The sequence below is a fragment of the Lineus longissimus genome, chromosome 5, assembly GCF_910592395.1.
Source record: "Lineus longissimus chromosome 5, tnLinLong1.2, whole genome shotgun sequence".
NCBI lineage: Eukaryota > Metazoa > Nemertea > Pilidiophora > Heteronemertea > Lineidae > Lineus > Lineus longissimus.
In genome coordinates, this window is record NC_088312.1 from 7,576,665 (window position 1) to 7,599,144 (window position 22,480).

The following is a 22,480-nucleotide window of genomic DNA, read 5'->3' on the forward strand; positions in this document are numbered from 1 at the left end:
CCAAACTATTTTAAATACTCGCTACCAGAGAAAGTCCATATCTCGGTATACCCGGTACGGCATATTCTAAAACATTTTCTTCTCAACTTAGTAATTCATTCAGCGAAGGTGAATACAAAACAATTCATCTTCAAACTCGTTAGATCGAATCTGAGGAGAACCCAGATTTTTATCTCAGTCTAGGTGAAGAGCTGGTGTAACAGTTTTAAAAGTAAATATAGACTGTCCCGGTGTCAAAGGATTCTATTATCTGCGCTTTTAATCTCTGCAATAATGAAGGTCACGAGTCTCTATAGAACACCACACCTTATTCATCACCATGTAATAAAAATGGGAAATTTTAGAGGGAGAATCTTGAGAAAATGTCCCCCTCGGGAATGCTATATAAATGTCTTCCGAGTCTTTACGAGCTGTATGCACCGATGTGGGTTTCGAGAAAGTCATATTCCTGGCTCTATAAGAAGTTCCAAAAAGAAATTATCTATTCTTGAAAAATAAACCACGGCATGTTAAAACAGATTCCACAAAGGTGGTATATATAGATAGCTGAGTGTGGAATGACATGCTTAAAAAAGTTGGAAAGATATGAACACGTGGCCAAAAACGATGGTGAGAAAAGCTCAAGTGTATGTTGGCGGCAAAAAGACTAGCAATGAGGTGCCAACATCCTTCTCTTGAAGGTCGAAACGAGTAGTTTGCTTTGGTTCAATAACCAAGCCAATATCCCATCCTCTGGCTGACTAAGTGCTGGCTTCCTCCACAAGTGTCAATGTAAGCGAGTAATTGACATAAGTTCGGCTTGCATCGTCGGCCATGGAGTTGCTGAAACAGTATAGGAGAAGGAGAGGAGAAGAGCAATAAGCGTGTGGATATTCAGAGTCGATGGATTATACTTTGTACACTACATGTTTAGCAACATTTAAACGCGATTGGAGTAAAGTCAAAGAGAAAATGGATTCAGCTAGGTGCCCCACAAGCTTAAACCATAATCTCAATTGGAATTAAGCTTCATACCTGATGGATTTATTGGACACACCCGCTTTAACATTCAAGCTGAAATGGAATAAAGTAACAGAGCTGATTGATTAAACTAGGCGCACAGCATGCTTTAACATTCAAGCTCAAATGGAATAGAGTTACAGCACTGATGGATTAAACTAGGCGCACAGCATGATTTAACATTCAAGCTCAAATGGAATAGAGTTACAGCACTGATCGATTAAACTAGGCGCACAGCATTATTTAACATTCAAGCTCAAATGGAATAGAGTTACAGCACTGATGGATTAAGCTAGGCGCACAGCATGCTTTAACATTCAAACTCAAATGGAATAAAGTAACAGAGCTGATTGATTAAACTAGGCGCACAGCATGATTTAACATTCAAACTCAAATGGAATAAAGTAACAGAGCTGATTGATTAAACTAGGCGCACAGCATGCTTTAACATTGAAACTCAAATGGAATAGAGTTACAGCACTGATGGATTAAGTTACATTAGGCGCACCTGACATGCTTAAGTTCAAATAGAATAAAGTTACAAAGCTAATGGAGTAAACAAGGTGCACCACAGTTTTTAATACACTTAAACTCAATTGGTATTGAGCTTCAGAGCTGATGGATTAAACTAGGTGCCCCACATGCTAATTTCAATCTGAATAAAGCAACATAACTGATTGATTAAAGTAGGTGATCTTTATGCTGATGCTCAATTGGATGCTGCTCTAGGTGGACAACATGATTTCACGAATCATCTCGGTTTTGGGGCTACATTTTAGTTCCAACCTCCGGGTCTTGATTTCAATACAAGAACCCGCCAATGAAGTGATAATTCCTGATTAGAATAAATTTACCGTGCTGAATGATTAAACTAACTGGACCACAAGCCTAGATGCCCCATGGGCATACTTTAACATTCAGACTCAATTGGAATAAAGTTTATTGTCCAAATGTAACCACCGCGTGTTCCATGATACATACCGTTTCTCATTAGTGCCCACCTGTATCAATTCGGAGAGCATCAAGTGCTTTTAAACTTTAAATAACTAGAATACTGTTTGTTACAAACTTTACAAATTACATGTATGTGTGTGTCACCTGAAGGTATAACATTGTATGTGATATGATTCAGCAATCGAAACCGATTTAAATCTATTATTCCTACCAGCGCCAGACTTCTGAGACCATAAATCAAGTAATTCAATGGGATTATTCATATTTCATGTTGTTGAGGAACTTACTGATAAGTACGTTCTGGATTTCAATTCTGTGATGTCTCTCGTACTATACTCAACCATGCTGTAGTCCCCCCATACAAGTTCTGAATCCGAACTCTCGATGCTTTGAGCAGGCTTGTGAATTCCACTGAAGCCACTTCAGGCGTGAAGCCACCTAGCGTGGAATGCTAGAGTTGTATATTCTTGAACCAAAACACTCGACCATCTGATAAATGCATTGTAATTAGTTTTGTAACATTGGCATTTTCATCGGTTATCCCTGGAGTGGTGAAACTAAAGCTTGGATGTGTAACGCGAAACCAGTGGCATGCTATTACTTCTATCCTATGGATGGGACTTATTATTCAGTTCGATTTGATGGAGTTCTACTTAATACCTCTTCAGTTGAACATTAACTATGCCTATGATAAGGAGCAAACGATCTCGGAATGCCAGAATCAGGGATACTGGTGGCCCGGACAGCCTCTGCCTACTCGGAGGCGGCAAAGCAAGCACAGACTTTGCCGAATTGCTACGCAAGAAGGTCAGTTCCTCTCACACTAATCTAATGCGGTGACCTGACCCGTGCGAATATTGATCAGTTGATGCACTTCATTATGATACCTTATATTCATTCTTGGCAAATATTATAAGATGAAATTGCATCACTGTTTTAGACTGGATCCTAAATGAAAAATGAACTGTACCAAATGTGTGTTAAATGTGAATGTTATTTATTTTCCATTGGATCAGGTATAAGTTAATAGTTTTACTCTTATTCTGAATATACATGTAATACTAACGAACATACAACCCAGATGGTTCCATTATTATGTGGCAAATATGTACTGCTGAGTACAAACACCATCATGCATATTGTTCAATTCAAACGCCTTTTTGATAAAGCAATTTGAATGTAAACGCAATAAATTCAATGCTGTCGTAATTCATGAACTGGCTACAATTTAAAATCATCATCAGTATTTGTAAAACGATAAGTTATAAAATCGACTTTTTTTAGAACACGATGTTTCGTATCATGGAATTTGTGGGACATTTATCTGAACTCCAGCCTATTTGACAGGAATCGTTGAGGCAAGGACACGAAGGCAGCGTATATGAAAATAGAATTATTTTGAAATTATTCCAGTAATACTGACCAAAATAATGATAACTGCAGTATATCAATAATCCACCCATAACGTTTCCTTCTTCGAGGGTGGTGAAATATTGAAGTGTGCTCCCGTTTTTTCAGAGCAAGACCTCCATGACACACTACTTCAGTACTTCGTAACAATATGGATGCAGTATTGGTGTGCTCTTTTCTGGGTGACCACGACGCCCAATTAAACCCGTTAGGGTGTAGAAGAGACGAAAATATAAATGCCTATTGTGCAATAGCTAATGCAGGCAATTCAAATTTCTCAGGATTTTTTGCCAATGTCAAAAACCGCAAATTAGGTGGTTAAAAGTGTGTTAGTAACACTAGTCTCACTATAGTTCGTCAGAAAACTGATTTCCCAATGAATCTAAATCGTCTCATTAGTCGTAATGGTTAAATCTGACAAGGCCACCAGCCTCTGCATCCATTAGAGCAAACACGTACACACTATGTATACATGTTCATGCATTTACACCATGAAATATTTTTAATAAACGGACTTTTTCGATGAACATTGACAGGATGAGTACATGGTGAAAATTCCGACGTAATTAATTGATGCTGATGAGTTTCAGTGGTATTCATATACATGTAGTATCATTATTTGTGCTTTCCGAACAACATGGACACACACATTTCGGTTCTAAAAGTAATCCATGCCAATTCCTGTGTGAGGATTTAACCATTATACTCGAAATATTCATATATAATTTCAATTCTTCCAATCGATAGCGATATATAATTCATGTAAAAGGACTGAGGCCATGCTTCACGACTACTTTACATTATTTCACCATGAAAAACCAAGAATCGTCGCATGTACGAATAGTATTTAAACTACCTGGTTTCGGCGATGGTATTTTCAAAATGACATTGTGTCGAACCAACATGTATATTTGTTCCAATGACTAATAGCCTAATATACATGTGGTATAGGTTCATCCACTGAATCAAGACATTACTAAATCTAGAGGTAGAAAGATAAACCAATGACGCAACTGTATCTATCGTTTTGATTTATTAAGCTTTTTTGGCGTTAAATTAGTCCAATATACTGACATGAATGAAACGACGCCGTTATATCGAATTAAACTCCAGCCTAATGTGTGTGGACTAGTGTATTATGTACATACCGGTTTCAGTAAAAGCACTGCTCCCTGTAGTCTTTATTCATACCACACAACGTGAGTGTAAGGGGATTCTGCTGGTACTTCAAGTTCTAGACGCTCTTTTGTTTGTATATCTCTTGCGACTGGTTCTCCATCGGTCTTATCTCATAGAAGTCGGTGCGTTGATTAATGCCAAAAACCGTGTATCCATTCGTACACCTTTCGTTTGTATTTGTTGCCTCTGGTAAAAAAGATATACATGTAGCACGTCAAACACGAGTGCCGCTATTTCACTTTCTTGATAATGGTCTTCCGTAGTTCATTTGCTTCCTATTCGAGTATCTTCAATGCAAGCTTTGTACAACCATAATAATTACTAACACTAGCGTTATTTCACGTCTAGGTGCCATTACACCATTTAGTGTACAATATATCCAGTGGTTGTTAATTTCAAAACAAAGTGAACTGATGAAACCATGACACGCCTCCTCCCATCGCTACCATTGCAGTGGCGCATCCATTCACATCGCATTACTAGTTAAAAATTACACATTGATAACTGATACAGCTAATCATCAGTAGTTGCAATTGGCATATATTATTGCATCGCAGTTTTAGAACAAGAAAACTGAGGCATTGGACGGCACCAAAAGCACCAAACGTTGATACATGGAAAAAAAATGCTGCTCTGCTGTTGGTGTATTCCTTGAAAACACCAACGAAGAAAAATGAGTCGATTTTTGTGAGCCACTCCATATAAGGAGTGATCCCGTTCAGTACATTTCAGGTTCCATTTGTTGTCTTGTAAGAAGAAGATTATATATTTCAACTCATGCGATATCCGTAGTGGGTATTGTTTCGTCTGCTGAAGTAAGACAATGTAGAAGATATCTCCAAAGACTATTAGGTGGTTGCATAGCAATTCTCCACTCAGTATTTGGGGCGCAGGTTACGAACGAATAACAAATGCTTCACAAGCTACAGTAACTCTGACAAGAGCCATAAAGCAGTCGTTTGTATTCCTGTCATCATTTGAGTGGTTGCTGAGACGATATTACTCTCCATACACCCATTATGCAGATTTGCAGATGGTTAGAATTGCTGTGTTGGTCAACCGACATGGTCACCGGCCTAACGAATACCATGTCGTGGACCATCCCAGGATGGTCCCAGCTCTGTTCGACTTGGCTCACTGGCTTCCCGGGATTGCTGATGCCATTCCACGTCAGTTTTGAGGCAAATGGTTTGGTACCGCCAAGCTTCGATAGAATCTTGCTTGTTGCTCGTCGCCCCGAGGTCGTCTCATAAGAAACATTTATCAATTTTGGTCATAGTTCGGCCGAGCGCAACTCCCAACTTATGCTTTACATAGTGTTATTATGATCGGTTGTTGATGTAGGTAACAGGGCAACATTTCTTAAGTACAACAGAAGTAATATTTACGACTGAAGCTTCTTGTAGCACATAAACAACGTTACGCATTGATGCTGTACAATCATACATGTTGCCAAACATTTTAACCAGTGAATATATCCAGATGCATTGCAGGCGATGGCGTTGGCAAACACTATAAGAGATAAATATTGTCCATCCATATGGCATGCTAATCCGTTATTTGTAGGTACCTACATTATATATCTACGCCATCACTTCATTGGCTTTCTTTGTTTAACCTTATCTTTAGAAACCTTATATCTTAGTTCCAGTAGTTACAACACGAGCAAAGTGTTAAGGATAAAGTGGGCATGTAGGAAATGCCGGCTAACTTTATGCGTCACATCGTCCAATAAGGATGAAGAGTGTTCATTTAAGTTAGGTCATCCAACTACTAATCATTATGTTGAGAAGAGGTTCCTTTTCACCAATTTGTATCAATGACAAATGTTAACCCAGATATTGTGATGGACTTGTAGATGTTTCCCTTTTCGGACATATGACGTGCCAGTTCAAGGAAGTCATATCCTGTATTGATGTCAAATCACTACTGTCATCCTAAATTGTAATGGGAATCGACACCTGTCACTCTTCACTGTTCCTCTTGATTCGTACAAGCTGTGAAGATAGCGAAAATGTTACACCAAAATGGCGATGGTGTTTTGATAACGACTGGAGCAATTGGCGTCTATCAAGTATCGAATATACTCTATATTCCTTCACTTGATAACTCACCTGGAACTTTCTTATTTTGTCGTCTGGTACTTCACTTAGCACTTAGACTTGGTATTTTTATATACATGTAAAAAATTAAAATCATCGTTTTGCTAAACGGACAAAAGTCGACTGTGACAACTTATGTGTCACATTAACGCTATTAAGATGTGACACTGACAACTTTGTTGCCGAGTTTCTATCACTGTTGCTAACTGGTTGGTAAAAAACTGCTTTTTGATAATTTTTTGTGGAATGAATGTTTTGTATATCGAATAACAAAAGAATACGCTATATGAATGCACTCTCGATGAGACGCAGCATCGAATATCAAATGCATGGTTTATATTAGAGATTGGTTGTATATTGCGCAGTATGGAGTAAAAAGTACATGTACATAACAAAATATATAGCGAAGTCAAAAGAGTTTTAATCAAAAAATTGAACGGTCCGATAATTCAGACAGATTCAGAACGAACCGAACCCCTGTGTTGGGTTTTCCCATGGGTCACGAGAGTCTTGCAAATTTAATGCGGTAGTCGTTTTATGTGAGTTTTAATTTCCATGGTGCAGTTGGCACTAATTATAACGAAGTATAGCAATTAACACATAACATAACTGTCCCCAGGATTACATAAACATTTTAGACACGTGGTCCAGCTACGTGTGCAAATTATCTTTGCCTTAGGCTGAAATCCAACTCGGTGGTAAACTCAGTGTTACTCTAGGTAAAACGTGTTGTGCGTCTATAACGCGGCGCGCTCTGCTACCATGTAACGCCACGCGCTCTGCTACCATGTAACGTCGCGCGCTTTGCTACCATGTTACGCAGTGCGCTCTGCTACCATGTAACGTCGCGCGCTGGATACAGGATGTTGGTTCTAATCAGCCGCGTCCCATGGCATGCGTCCATTGCCTAGGTCGGTCGAAGGGAAAAAAGCCGCGATCCCTAGTTCATGGTCCATATGTTACATATTGGGAGTCAAACGTGTCATCAGACCATATAAAATGACCAATTAGAAAGTGCCAACGCATTAAGTTTAAAGCATTGAACGATACACTCGTGATAAACGCATCTTGTTATTACCTGAATCACTATTGGCTAACCTTGATAGATATCAGATTGGCTATCGCAATTAAATATCAAACTATCTCTCTGATCCCAAAATGTATGTTAAAAGGCCTAGCACTATTAAGTCCAAATATATAATCATACAGTGTTTCTGGACACTGTAACACGTCTTTGATTTTGTGGTTGTGTGGATCGTAAATTGCTTATAGTTATAACGGTACAGTGTAAATATCACTTTGCATGTACCAAGTTTCGATCAGATATCTCAGTCACAGTGCTGATCTTATTTTGACATGAAAACAACTCTTCAGAAAACTTTTACCTAGCTGCGCCTTCTCTCTATTGTCACTCTCTCCACAGCAAGAGCCCATAACATCAGCAATACCGACGCTGAACTTTCTCAACTTCAATCATTTCAAGCCTCCTCGGTGAACACTCCTTTAATCGATCCATTAAGTCAGGTCAATAAACCACACAACTTTCAAATTGTACGGTTCAACTTTTGTATTAATCATATTCTATTGTAGCCTACATCACAAGGCTTCCACAAAGCGTTGCTGCAAGCAACAAGTGTTCTAAGGATGATTACATGGACAAACTCTGCTCTGACCTTGGGTATCGAACGACCTTGGCATCGGCATCGGCCAAGGGGCCGTTATAATTAATGGTTGTAAAACACGCGAATTCTGTGGCATAATAAACACCACTCTCAATAAAAAAATAGCAAATTTAGAAATGTCACTTATCAGGAGAGTTCGTCATCAAATAGGGCCGGGCTGACCAAGAAACACTACATGAATGTCAAGCTTAAGGACTGACTTGTCTCTATTGCCAAATATTGTTCGTCTCGTATTGCCCGCACATTAAAGGAAATATCGTCTGCTCAATACAATGAACATTTAACTTGATATTTTGCTGACGCCCATGTTAAAACTTGACTGTGATAATCAGAGAGAAAACTAATAATCACGTCTAATCACGTTCAGGTCCATTGAGTGTGACGGCAAGAAGACAAGACATTTGTATTGTTTAAATGTTTGATAAGTTGTAATGATAATTCCTCGCCAAGTTGTTGGCTCTGTTTGTTATGAGAATCCATAACGAGTTGACAGCACTAACGGTGATTTAGTTAAAGTAAAGTCGGACCCCGAGTAATTTAAACCGATAGCTTGTCGTGAAGTCCACAGAGCCTGGCTGTTCAAAACAATAACGGAATCCGATACTGTTAGTCGTCAAGCTGTAGCGCCAAGTTTATAGTGATGCAACGTGTTTTGAACGACGGGGCCCTGGACTTGACTTAAGAAGACAACGCAAAGTTGGCGTTAATGGCAGGCCAGCTTGGGAGTAAACTTATCCCCCGTCACCGTGGTGATGCCTGTTGGGGCTTTCTTCACGACATGCAAGTCCTTTCCTTGATAGCCATCAGCCAGTAGGAATTGTTGGAGAGAAATAAGAAACAGCTGTAATAGATAATTAATCATAGATTCAAAGACAGGACATCTTGCCCCCCGCCTCTATTCTGATAACATTTCCAATATACATATATTGGATCAACGATGCTAGCCGTACATTAGGCTAGCCATGAACAGTTTGGTAGGCAGTTCATTGCCAACAGCTAGCACATGTTTTGTTTTTTATTTGATTATTCCCAGATTTAAAATAGAACCAACTGACAAGAAAAATTTGAAACACATGAACATGTTTAGTTATTAAATACAGGTAGGCTTCACTGCTTTGACTCTGTTGGGGTTAGTTATGGTTTCATGTCTGTATACATTCTTCTGTTATGTTTGGGTCTCTTCTCCGTATGCAAACCGTTAACATTTTAGCTCGTCGGGATATTGAGAAGCACTAGACACTGACACGGTATAATTAACTTAGTCAACGGTTGCTTTGGGCATAACGAATTACTTTCCTCCTGAAATAAGCTTGTTTTTATGATTTTATCAGGCTCTGTAGTTTCAGTGTGTTACTGTACACCTTGGCAACATCAGAATATTTAGTGCCATTTGGTGACTGTTCGCCTTGGCCATAACAAAGTACTGAGTATGTAGTGTCCATGTGAAACTGTACGCCTTGGCCATATCAAAATAATACTTTATGTGATATTTTTCGCATTGGCCATTACAATGCATTTTAGTGTCAATGTGATACTGTAGGTACGCATTGGCCGTTACAAAATCTCTAGTACTCATGTGATACGGTGCGCGTTTGCCACAATAAAGTCCGCAGTGTCCATGTGATAATTCTCCGGAAAAAACTAGTAAATGCTTACTAACGAAGCACAGATTTTTTTACGTATTCAACCATACATCAACTGGTTTCAATTTCCCTGAAAAATGTCCAGGGGTTGCAGTTAAACCCTGACAGTTTTTCAAATGCTCAAATATCCCTTTTTTAGTGCGCTGTCTTGACATAAAACGTATCCAACTCTAAACACTCAGATATGTACATTCCTTCCACAAGCACACAACAAAATGTAACCTTCCCATTTCTGTAACAATCAATGTACTCATCATCTGAAGGAGTTGTTTTAAACTGAATGTCATAATGCATAATGTTTAGAGGGGAATTCATAAGTCCTATCGGCAGAATCCGCTAATGCAGCGTTGGTGTATCCAGTGTCAGTGAAACATTCCTGTCGCCGGGACTTAATGTTGACAAACAATCGATGGTTCATTCGGTCACGTGCGTGTTGGTGTTATACGCATTTTTTTAAAGATGGTTGAATGGGGAGATAGGATGTTCATGAAAATAGTTAAGTCGGACAAACTTTGTCATGATAGACACGATTAAATTTGCTGCTCATATTTCGTCATGGGTATACGTCATATGGCGTTTACTTTTGCAGGAGGTTAAGGAGGTTTCAGTGCATGTTTTAATCATATACACCAATATATGACATCCTGATATGCCAGGCATCCCAAGCTAGTCGGCTAAAGATTGCATAATGTATGTAGTGTACTGTTCAGATTGTCTAGACCTCGTTTCACGGAAAATACATAGTGTGGCGCTCCTTTGATAGTATTTGAACTCATTTGAACAGCCTACCTATGAAATTCGAACTCCGCTGGAATGTTGACTCTTGCAGCAGGTCAGTTGCTGGTCAAACTGATCACCATGCCAATAAAGGCCAACCAGTTGAGTCTCTCCATCATCCACGAGTATCCATCTGTCGAAGTTCTCTGTGAGCCTCTGTTCTCATTTCATTCTCCACCCCATTCGAAAAAGTACATATATCTAATAATCGATCACATCTGGCAAAAATACATTTCCTTTGTGAAATTTACGCCTTAGGTTGGAGCAGCAACACCTGGTGTCGCAAATCAACCATCAAATAAATGATCAATCAGGGAAATGCGATAAATTGTGTGCCTGTAACGGTGTACTTACGGTGCAGAGGATAGGAGGAATATATACTTTTATTGAGCTGCTGATCGCAAACTTGTGGATTCTGTGTGGAGGACTTAAGGATTAGTTGTCTTGTTAAAGTATGACAGGGGTGCGATGAAACCTGTTACTTGTCAGTGGATATCCCTTTGACCAACATCGTCTCACTCATCATGTGGATTTCATGTTATCAATTAAAATTTTGATGGTATACTCTATTATCAGTTCGAGATTAAGGGGCCATTGACTTTTCTGTAGGTGTATATATACTCAAGTACAATATATGTGAGCCAATCAATTAGCGCTGTTCAGGGTGACGTCGGGCAAACTAATATTCAGTATCTTTCGTTTTATGGAATCTGCCCGTCAAAAGAAAATTATCTAAAATTATTTCTAAAATAACTTTTTTTAAAGTACAACTATTGGGGAGAGGAGGGGCAAAAAGTTATTTGATTATTGTACTAATTTGTTTTAATGGCCATGCCTCTCCCAAGAGGCCAGTTTCATCGCAAATCAGCAATTACATTTTTTTTTAAATTACAGTTCGCGCTAGACATGCTGCTAATGTACCAAGCCCTAGCTCTGTCATGACCTCAATGTTTTGATGGTAAAATGGTGTGTTCGCCAATGACATAAACGTGCTATCATGTGCATCTACCCAATTTTACTAATCATGATAGATACAGTAAAGCAACAAAATACCGTATGGTCCAGCAGGTACTATATGAAACACAGGAATTATGATGATCAGGTACAAAGTGATGGTATACAACTTTGGTTCGATGGGATGGATTACAGGTGGTCATCGACAGCGCATCACCCTTTATTCATTGCTGTTCGAGCTCTGTGATGGGAACAATATGCATTTACACATGTCACAGAACGATATTCATTCATATAGATACAGTTTGGATGTAAATGTACACTGATACTTTTATTCTGTATTGGTTGGTAGGTTATTGTCGCCTTGGCCTGTTGGATGTGTAATTACAGTCATATTCTAATTGATTACATTAACCCGGACATGTAAATGTAGTCAGTTTACTTGAAACATTAATTTAAAACTCATTCGTGACTTCAAGTGTTGGTGAAATACTAACCAGCTTACATCACTGAGCTGAACGAAACGTTTTGTCGAATGCGCATCTGTGAGTTTGTAGTCCTTTTCTGAGAGTATACGCAACCCAGGATTATTTGTTACTAACTTCGTTGTGATGGCACAACCGGGTGCGCTTGGCGGCTGTCGCCGATCATCAAGCCTCGCGTCTCGGCGTGAATCAAGATGCCTGGGTCATTACACTGGCTTCCCCAAGATGAAGATTCCCGAACCGGCATCACCTCAGGCCGAACCAGCTTCAGCCAAGACAGTCGAAGAGGAATCGACATTTACATTCTGGACGCCACCCAAGGTAAGCGCACCCAGAGCGATACAATTGGGTGCTATCACTTTACCCAATCGACTGACCGTACCAGAGAGGGGATCGGAGCATATTTTTGGTCACAGCATACCTGCCCGATCTTTCGTGGCTGGTTTAATTGGGTGTGAGAAGGGCAGGATTTACATCCTTTTAAAATATTCGTACATAATCTTTTAAACTTAGTTGTACGAAGAAGGGGGGGGGGGCAATTTTCAACTGTAAAGCATTCGATAATCATGTGTACAGAAAATGCATTCTATTCCAGTCCCGTATATTGATTTCGATATTGAAATTACTTCCCCAGGACCTCCTCAAACACCTGTCATATTACTCCATGCATAAACTATTTCATATAGGAGTCTGTATTGGATACAGCTGTTCCAGAAAACGGAATAGCGATGGCTTAATTATCGTGTGTCATGAAAACTCAAGTCGAACTTTCGGCAGAAAGTTACATGTAGTCGATTTCATCAATTTTTCGATGGCTTTTAAGCTAGTTATAGCACGTTACTTAAAACCACAATATCTGCATTTAAAGAATTATAATAGAAATTCGCCGTCCAACAAGACTACTCTTGCCTATCCATCTCACGGGTTCGCCAATTGGTTTTGCATGTAATACATTAAATACATTCCATTCGCTTTATCGACTTGTACCTCGCCACGTGCAGACATCCTTTAAACCACCATGTATTTAAAGAATTATGATAGAAATTCGCCGTCCAACAGGACTACTCGTGCCTTTCCATCTCACGGGTTCGCCAATTGGTTTTGCATGTAATACATTAAATACATTCCATTCGCTTTATCGACTTGTACCTCGCCACGTGCAGACATAAGTAACACCTTGGGCTAACTATATCCTCGTTTCATCGCTCTAAGACCGGGTCTGAGTATTCAATTTAAGCACGATAATAAACACATAAGTCCCATTCAACATTTCAAATTTGGAGGGACAGTGGGTTCCAATTGGCCTCATCAAGTTGTCCAATGGTCTTGAGGTCACTTTCCGCCTTGGCCTTTCTTTCCAGGCATGTCGTTGTTATCAATCAACCGACATTAGATCGGTGAAACTAAAAAAATATGCCTTTACTCTCCTGAAAGTGATAATAATAATTATAGTAAACGGCGGTGGCTGCTCGACCGTCTTCCCTATCCTTTTCCTCCTTAGAGAGGTAAAACGTTGAAGCGGGCTCCCTCCATCGATCCCTCGCGGTCTGAGGTGTTTCTTTTTTCATTGAAGTACTCTTCACTTGCTTCATCGCATGGTGCGTTTACTGGATTCAGTAGCAAGATCCAAAGGAATATTAATGACTAAATAACTGCTTGTGCGATGTACGTCTACCTCATGGTCCTAATCAACCGATATTCGAAAATGCTGGATCGAAAAAACATTGGACTGGAGAGCATTGCTGGACGAACAGCGCCATTGACAGTGTGAAATAATTCTACTGTTCGTCGATCAATTCCAATAGTATCCCGTTGTTGCGATTTGAATACCATCAGACTTTGCCGTGATTTGGTTCATTCAAGCTAAACCGTGATTGTTCTATTAATCCTGCTTGTATGTAATTCGGCAATCACGTTTTTGTGTGAATTTACAAAATCGTATTTTTATGTGATATAAGCAATCAGGACAAAGCGTGACAAAGGAACAATCATGTTTTTTTCGTGTTGGCTCTGACTGTCGTTCTTGTAGTTCATCGTATTCACGACGCTCTTGAATACGCTGCGCTGTACACTGCACACTGTAAACGTTACACTGAATATCGGGTATGTTCTTGAGCTGGCCTTCCTGCTACAGAAGAAGCAATTAAGTGAAATGAATGAAAGTCCAATATAGACATAGAATATCTGATAAGTCTCCTCAGGGTGAATCTAGATGGTCGCCTTGGAATATGTTGATATAGGCAAGGATACGTCATGATATACATGTGAGAAAAAACAGTAGAGAAAATTTACATAACATTGTCTTCTCAACTTATTTCTGTGATACATGTATCTATGGAACATACTGGGAGACTGGTTTTTTGCTGTTAAAGTACTTGCAACACATAAAGTTGTCCACCTTTGTTTTTGGTGTCAAACAAAAGTTTCTGAATGTATGCTAGACGGCATATGACATATAATTTCGTATACACATCCATCATGTAGAGTGATATCTATCATGAACATATATGGGGATTTTCCATTATTTTGCACATCGTGTACATGTACTTAGTATCATTATTGAACCCGAACTTTACAAACTGAAGTACACACAGATACAGACTGCAATAACGACCTCACAACACTTGCGAAAATCATTATTAGTGTTCAGCATAGTCTGTTGCTATATGAGGAGGCGCATGGTGGCGAAGAGGCACATTATCCTCCTCAGCTGGTCACCTAAATCCCAGACCCAAGCTGTCCCTTTAAATCACAGTGAGCTAGATATAAAAACGATAAACTAAGTATACAGAAATCGACTCGAACTTTAGGTACAAATCTGCCCTTGCTGGCACCATTGGCGCCAAAACTTTATAATCGTACGACAGATTTCTTGAAATCAATATGTCGTCATTCCGTCTTCTGTCATTCCGATTTGATATTGAACTGTTCACAACCGTTAAGTAGACCAACGCACGCTTCCAGAATCTTTGACGATTACTTTGTTTGTTAAACAGTAATTGAAGCCACAATAGCTGAGTTGTTTTATTAATAAGTTATGAAGAGCTATTGGCGTGACTGGTTTAACAAGTTGGATGTCGATGAGGTCAATTTGCGCAGGTGAGAAGTGGTGGCAAAGTGAGCAACATTGACTGGATCTTCGGGGGTGTATCTGATAGTTCAGCTTTAAGTCCTCCAGTATGGTTGACGTGGTAATTGGTGTATGCCGGAAGGTAAAATGTTTAAAGCTTGGTGACTAGTCCTTCCTGAACATCTGCATAATAAACGAGCCGGGCATCTTGCCGATGACAGGTCAATTAGTTAGACTCTTTGCACATCTTTCAAAACCGTTGTGTTGGATCGATGGGTTTTTGGTGACAAAATGACTATAAATAAGGAACTAAAGAGTAGAGCTAGATAAAATTGACTTGGCAACGTCAGTTTCATCAGAGGCGCATGATCAATGGTTTTTACGTCATCGGTGATTGCGTTGAGAGTCAGTCTCGCAAATGAGGCAAATTTTATGCACGCGGCCAACTCGTCGCTCTGTTTGATCTTGGGAACGTCACTCTTTGGCATAACCACAGTTCTTTCTGTTATTTTTTTCATTCAGACAGATACCAGAAGTGGCACTTATTCCCAATATCCCTGGACTGTGTAATCCGCCTGATGAAAACCACAAGTAGTCGCTGCTGAGAATAAGAAAGAGAATATGGTTCGATAGGCTGGAGTTGTCATCATCACCCAAAATTCCGAAAAGATACACACGTGAATATATAAATACCACTTGGTAAATAATTCCCAGCCTGAGTAGAGGCTACAACCAATTAGAACTTCAAAATCGGACCTTCAAAATCAATTTCAATATCGTATACTGGGAATGCATTCATTGAGTACCAGACTGCCTGACACTAATAGTATTCCAGGCATGTCTTGTTGTACGTGACTTAATATAGTACATCGAACATTTGAACTCTGCCCTCTCGGCTATAAAGTGCTGCTAAATGTTCGCCTTAGAGACGGACTTTACAATACACTGGCTATTGTCTTTTAACAAAGTCCGCTCGCACCTAAACCTTAATTCGCATTTTTCTTCAGTCTGCTCAAAGGGTCACCAGCGCGAATCATGATAACATCGACCCTAACGAAACAGCTTTCGCGGGGCTCGATAGGCCTATTCAGGCAAAGGGTAAATAACAGCATTCCTGATTATTTGTGTCATGATAAAATTATTCCAGAATCTGCTAAAGAGTGACAGGTGCATTTGTTGTCGGTCTAACTGTTATTTGCATTAGAACTCAACCTTGTCAGTTCAGTTGATCCTGGAATAACGATCGACAGCCATTAAAGGTTTAGTCTACCCGACGCCAATAACCAGTCACTGCAAACAAAAGGGAACCGAAATTTGTCTTGAAATATCGACTATCATTTATTACAAATGGGGACTTGTCAAACTCTTTACATCGGACAACCCGGTCTCTAAGCAACGGCTTGTATGAATTTTAAATGTTTGGGTGTGCCTTGGTCAGATAATCATTTTGCAAAAAAGGTTTTAATTGACGAGCTGTGCCCTGGAAGATTACGGTTGTAACTTTCGGTCGAGATAATCCCGCAATAAAGGAGACATGATGGAAGCCATTCAGGAAGCATTAAAAATCGTAACCAGACGTGTTCCCATCTAATCCGGTCTTTATGGGTCACGTAATACCAGACACTTGACAAGGACTTCGACGGCAAGAAGCCGCGTGGTGGAGTACTGGTACGGGGTCACCAGCTCATAATCCAAACTCTTGGTTCTGATCCATGTGTCTTGTCGCACTTTTTCAACCCAGATCAAGTGATGTGCTTACCCTTGATACCTGGAAGAAGATTCAGCATCATTGATCATTCGGCCGTTTAAAGACTGTCCATCAATTCCATGTCCAAGCCAAAATAATTTACCAATACAAAAGTGCATGTGCCCCAGTGAACCTAGAATATCTGCTAATCTCTGCCTTGGAATATGAACTCTTGGGAGCTATTTCTTCGTGATTTAAGACTTTTTTACTGCCGATCCATTACCACACGTGACCCAATACAGTTTTAAATGCCTCCAGCTGTTCTTTTTTTAGGTATTCTCGCTGCTCTCTGCTTTTGCCTTGGCTGAAGTTATCGAAGATGGAAAAGCTGTTATTAGTGCTTTTATCTGTATCAGGTTGTTTTATCATTGTTAATAGAACTATAAAGACATCTCCAATCATTTGTTTTAAGTGGGTTTAGTTTGTTTCGTCGTGGACATTTCGTACTGATGTCAACTGTTTCTTATATTAAGAGATTCTTTACTGCAACATTTCTGTCTGTCATCCACCAAGCATACTACATGCTTCATGGACATTTCGTGAGTAGTTTCCAATTAGTAAAGTCTTTACTGAAACTTTTTGGTCATCATCATCTATTTCAACCAATATTTAGTTTGTACCATCGTGTCAAATGTTGGTCAATTCATCAGAACAAAGAAAGAATTCACCTAAAACCCACCCTGTTCTAAACCCTTATTCAACAGCAGGTGGTTATTCGACGCAGTAGTGGGAGCAGTTCTGAGGGGATACAGTTTCACCTAGAGAATCTAACTCAAGAACAGTTCATCAACTCATGAAATGAACAGTGGTATCTATTACTAGAAAAGGCGCGTTCAACACATCATGCCTAATTGCCATGGAGTATTCAAGAGGAAAAGTACGCTGTCGGCAAGATCTGCGGCACTTAATGTCATGATAAAAGTGTTTAATGAAAGGAAAATGTCTTTAATTTTTGTTTGAGCTTGGCTCTGGAGCATGGTGAACTGATGGATTACTATAATCTATGTTGTAGTTGTGTTTACAGAGGACTGTAACTCGATCACTAGTGTAGCCTGTTGAGCTTTGTTCGACAGCTGTCTTGAAACATTTAAAAGCTTTGGGGAATTACAACTCTGGTCCACATTTGATGATCTGAGCAATCTAAGTTTTCGTCGCAGTTCTTTGTTACTGCTGAAAGTAATTTTGTCTTACACGCTACTCACTGGGGCAAGAAGGCCAATCGTTGTCGCAACACCTTACAGTATCTGTGACCAGGATAGAAGTTCTTTTCATTTATAAAACCAATAGATTCAATCCAATTCAAAGTATCATTACTCTCGTTTCAAGGAAGATGTATTGTGAACTTAATCGCTGTTCCTATAATGTCAGCGTCTTTGTACGGTGCCTCATCATTTTGAAATTGTAATTCGTACCGGTGATTTATGGACTTCTTGCTCGAATTGAGTGCTGGGGAAATCATCCTGTTGAAATAGCCCCACTGGAGCCTTAAATTAATGGGCATTGTCACATGCGCGTGCCACCAAGGTGAAGAGAGGCGCAGAAGGAGAGGAGTGCGCATGTCCTCTTTTCTCTTTCTGAGTGATACGAATTCATGACTGTTGCAGAAGTGGCCCGTTAAGCCGCTACGACTTTTACGGATATAAAAAGACGATCAGCTTACAGATGTAAGCTGTGCTAGGGCTTACCAAAGGTCTAGGGATGATTTTATCGTTAGTGTTAGAGGTGACTTGGTTTACAATGAAGGGAAAGCACGGCACAATAAAGTCATAACATATTTTTTTTCGAATGGTGAAAGTGCTTTCTCTGGAATAGTTCTTGACTCTAATCGTACACCCTCGAGAGGCAAATATTTGTGGAATATCATACTTCTAAATTGGAGTGATGGCTGTTACGGTTAGAATCGGTGTTGTTGTTTTTCGTGTTGACCTTGTTGTTGTTGTTTAGATGTTGATGGATTTATAACATTCACGTAAATCCTCAAGATATAGACGGACGATGAAGCCAGTTGTTTGTCACGTTATCCCAACTCATCCCTGTCCCTTTACCTTTCTTCAAGGCAAAGCTGATATGAAAGAGCTATCTGTTTTTCTCGAAACCGAAAAATTTACCTAATTTGCTATTTTTCTCAACTGAAATTGAAATTTGGCAAGTTTGATCCCTGTGCCAATCGTAGGAAAATCGAATGATTACCACTACCGGTATTGTTACATCAATTTGTGGTCATTTGCTAAATCTCTTATCAAAAGTAGATATAAACGATGCACTGTTAGCTTATGATGCTCGAATTGTATTAGACAGCCAGGCCACTAATTCGTTTGTCAATAGCATCACACTCGGGTAAAAGCTCTGAAGTCGTGAAAGCTAGTACCAATATCGTAAACCTCGTGTGGGCATTATCAAAACAAACAACGGGGAAAGAGATGCACTGTGTAGGGCTGTCTGTACTAAAGTATCGCAAATAGATGAACGCCAAATTAACGTTCATGTTGTCAAATTGTGGGGTCTTGACCTTAAAAAGTTCTGGTTTCGAACTTTTGCACACAATTCTTAGTCATTACATGTGGTACATGTTTAACTAAATGTGGTTTGGCTTTGGATATAGTTGAGAAGGACGACTTGGGGGACGGTATTCAAACGAAGGCTAATGTCAGTAACTCATGTCATTTTGTATATCATGTCAATCATATTTTTTAAGTATAGAAGGACAGTTAATTCTCTGCAGCTCCTGGAAACATATGGGATAGCTAACTTTAAACAAACATAAGCTATTACTCGCTTTTCTATGAAATAACCACCATCAGTGCGACCTCCAAGTAATTACTCTAATGATTGCTTTCTAGTAATGACCGATAAAATTGTATAATGGTTAGGTAAGGGCCATATTATCAGCATATACAAAGAGATGCGGAAATAGTGAGGTGTCCTGCAATGCGGTACCCTCAGCTGGACATTCTGGATGACAATTTAAAATCAAGCAATTGAAATTATCTGAAAGGCCTTACATGTACATGCCAAGTACAGGAATTCAGCTACCATTCAAGCAGCTCGGATCTGCAGACCCAACTGTTCAAGGAAACTTTACGACCCAAATGTAACCTAAGGGAGTTCTCGTTGACAGTTCGATCAGTGACTGATGTGAGAGTGTCACCATGTCTTTACAGGTCGAGAACTACGGTAGCGATATGGGCGAGTTCCTGTGCATTGGGGACTACGTGTGTCTCTACTGTGAGGAGACTGAAGGATATGTCTACAGTCTACAGTCCTGGTGAGTAATAATCTAATACATGTAACTCTTTTTTCCAGAGTTACACTTTTTATTTGCCGTCGATTACATGTTGGATGATCGACATCATCATTGATAACAATTAGATTAACTTAAACAACTTAAAAGATACATCATCATTAATGACAATGTGTTTCATTATAACAGCTGAAAATATCTTAAAAACTGCATTTAATTAATTACCTTAAAACATTTAATTGTTACTGACAGCATATTTGCCTTACGAATGGTACTACTCTGTCCATTAGCAAGCGAGAAAGACGAGCAGAATAATTCGAATACCACTGCAAGTTGTAATGTTCCTCTGAATTAAGTTCAAGTATTACAATTGATCTCCTTTAATTTATTTGAAGAAAAAAATTTAACTTTCGTGCAAAACGAAACAGTCGAAATATTAGACAGAATTAACAGAAAAGAGTGTTTTTGTTTATGTGTATGAAGCTCAATCTCGAGGATCCCATCTACATTCATTTAAGTTAAGTACATTTTAGTTTTAGTAAGAAAACTTTCTAATTTTGATTGAATATAATTTTGTTAATATCATTACATGAATTACGATCATTCTTAGGATGTGAGCAAAATTAATTATCATGTTCTCAATATGATTGCTCTTGAGACGAAAATTCCCTCCTTCACGAAAAAAGGACGTCTAACTGCCCATATTGACCACTTGAATATGGTCCCGATATTTTAGTACTACGATATCAAAGTAATAGTCAGACCAATGCACTGGTATAGTGTGCTCATCAATAGAGCTATGGCAAACATATAAGTATTTACTGTGGATGTGAGACGAAGCACTGTACATGTAGCCATTGAAGTTTCAAGGGTGCGAATGCAACACCATTGGGGTGATCTGTAAAGATAATTATAGAGAATAACCAAAAAGGTCTCCAGCGATAGATCGTATAAAAGCATTGCAAGTGAAGCGGATTCGTTTAACTCACAAATATGTTGTGAACTCACAAATTCTATGTCATGGGCTGGTGATGCATGAATTGTTTCCAAGGTCTAAAGCACCAAGTCAATACAATTGAATCTTTATATGTAGTTATCAAAACGGAGTTTTCTGATGGACAAATTATGTATTCATTGCTAAACTGAACATAAAAACTGAACTAGTCAATATATAAGAGTAATTTGTTGTCCACATTACCTACTCATCCCATATTTGGGGCTAATGATATTAGGTCCATTGATGTCATTGCACGCCCCTTTTGACTCTTGCTGAGGTAGAAATGCACAAAAAAAAGAGTACTTATTGGGTCGAAGGCGTTGTTTTAAAGTTATACTTGCACAACAGTGCGTCACAATGAAAAGGTCCGAGTAATACCAAGTTACTATAAGTTGACATTCAGCTAGAGACTTAAAAATCATCAACAATAATAGCAGTTAACCTTTGTATTAGGTCGTTACAAACTTGCATACATACGTTTTTACCATGCACAAATTATTTTGTACCGATGCGGTGTTGAAATAGCTATTTTATGTGATTTATAGGAGCCATGGACGAGGATGTTTACACGGAATAATGACAATGCCTGATAACAGTAGAATTACCAACACCCTAAATCATGAAAATTTGACATCCGAACAGAAGGATTGTCAATGTTGTAGGGTAAACAATGGATGGGTTACGTGTTCTTATCAAAGGAGGAATTCTATAAAGGGTCTAATTGATTTGTTATTCTATTATAAAACAGCCCCAATAAAAAAAGCAATTTAAACACATTATAAATGTGGCCTTGATGCATCAAAAGCGGCTATAAAACGGACATAGTTCTCTTAATATTGGATGAGATGTTTCATTGGTATGATGTTATCGTGTTATTTGGTAAAGTGATAATAACAAATCGCTATAATCTCAGAATAATATGCCTCTTGGGTACTACCACTGTGATTTATATAAGGTGTACCGTAACTGCCTTGATATTTGTTGAGCATTATATCTTCGTCAAGATGGTGGATGATAGAACATTAAAACGAGAAGTTCAGTCATCAACTAGAATAACGTACATACCAGTCAGACGCACTAGTATTATAAAGAACAATATAGTAAAAGATTCTGCTGAGCCGAAGCCAGGGTAGAAGAAATCGTGTGTGTAACATCACAATCCAAAATAACGCCTTGAGGGTGACAGAGATATCTTTCAGTTTCTTGGTCCTTGGCTCTGTGTTGTTCGCCTTGCTTCTCC

The 22,480-nt window shown here is 39.1% G+C and overlaps 1 protein-coding gene across 45 annotated transcripts in view; it reads left to right on the forward strand.

Moving 5' to 3' along the window:
- Positions 1–22,480, forward strand: part of LOC135487566 (inositol 1,4,5-trisphosphate receptor type 3-like) — a 169,343-nt gene that overhangs the window by 51,684 nt on the left and 95,179 nt on the right. For 37 of the 45 annotated variants that reach the window (XM_064771389.1, XM_064771377.1, XM_064771395.1 and 34 more), the window contains exons 1-2: positions 11,953–12,506; positions 20,164–20,267. In XM_064771389.1, coding sequence (XP_064627459.1) covers positions 12,312–12,506; positions 20,164–20,267 — 299 coding nt within the window. In that variant the 5' untranslated portion in view covers positions 11,953–12,311. Of the gene's footprint in view, positions 1–11,952; positions 12,507–20,163; positions 20,268–22,480 lie in introns of those variants that run through there. The other 8 variants (XM_064771414.1, XM_064771416.1, XM_064771419.1 and 5 more) reach the window with 1 other exon arrangement.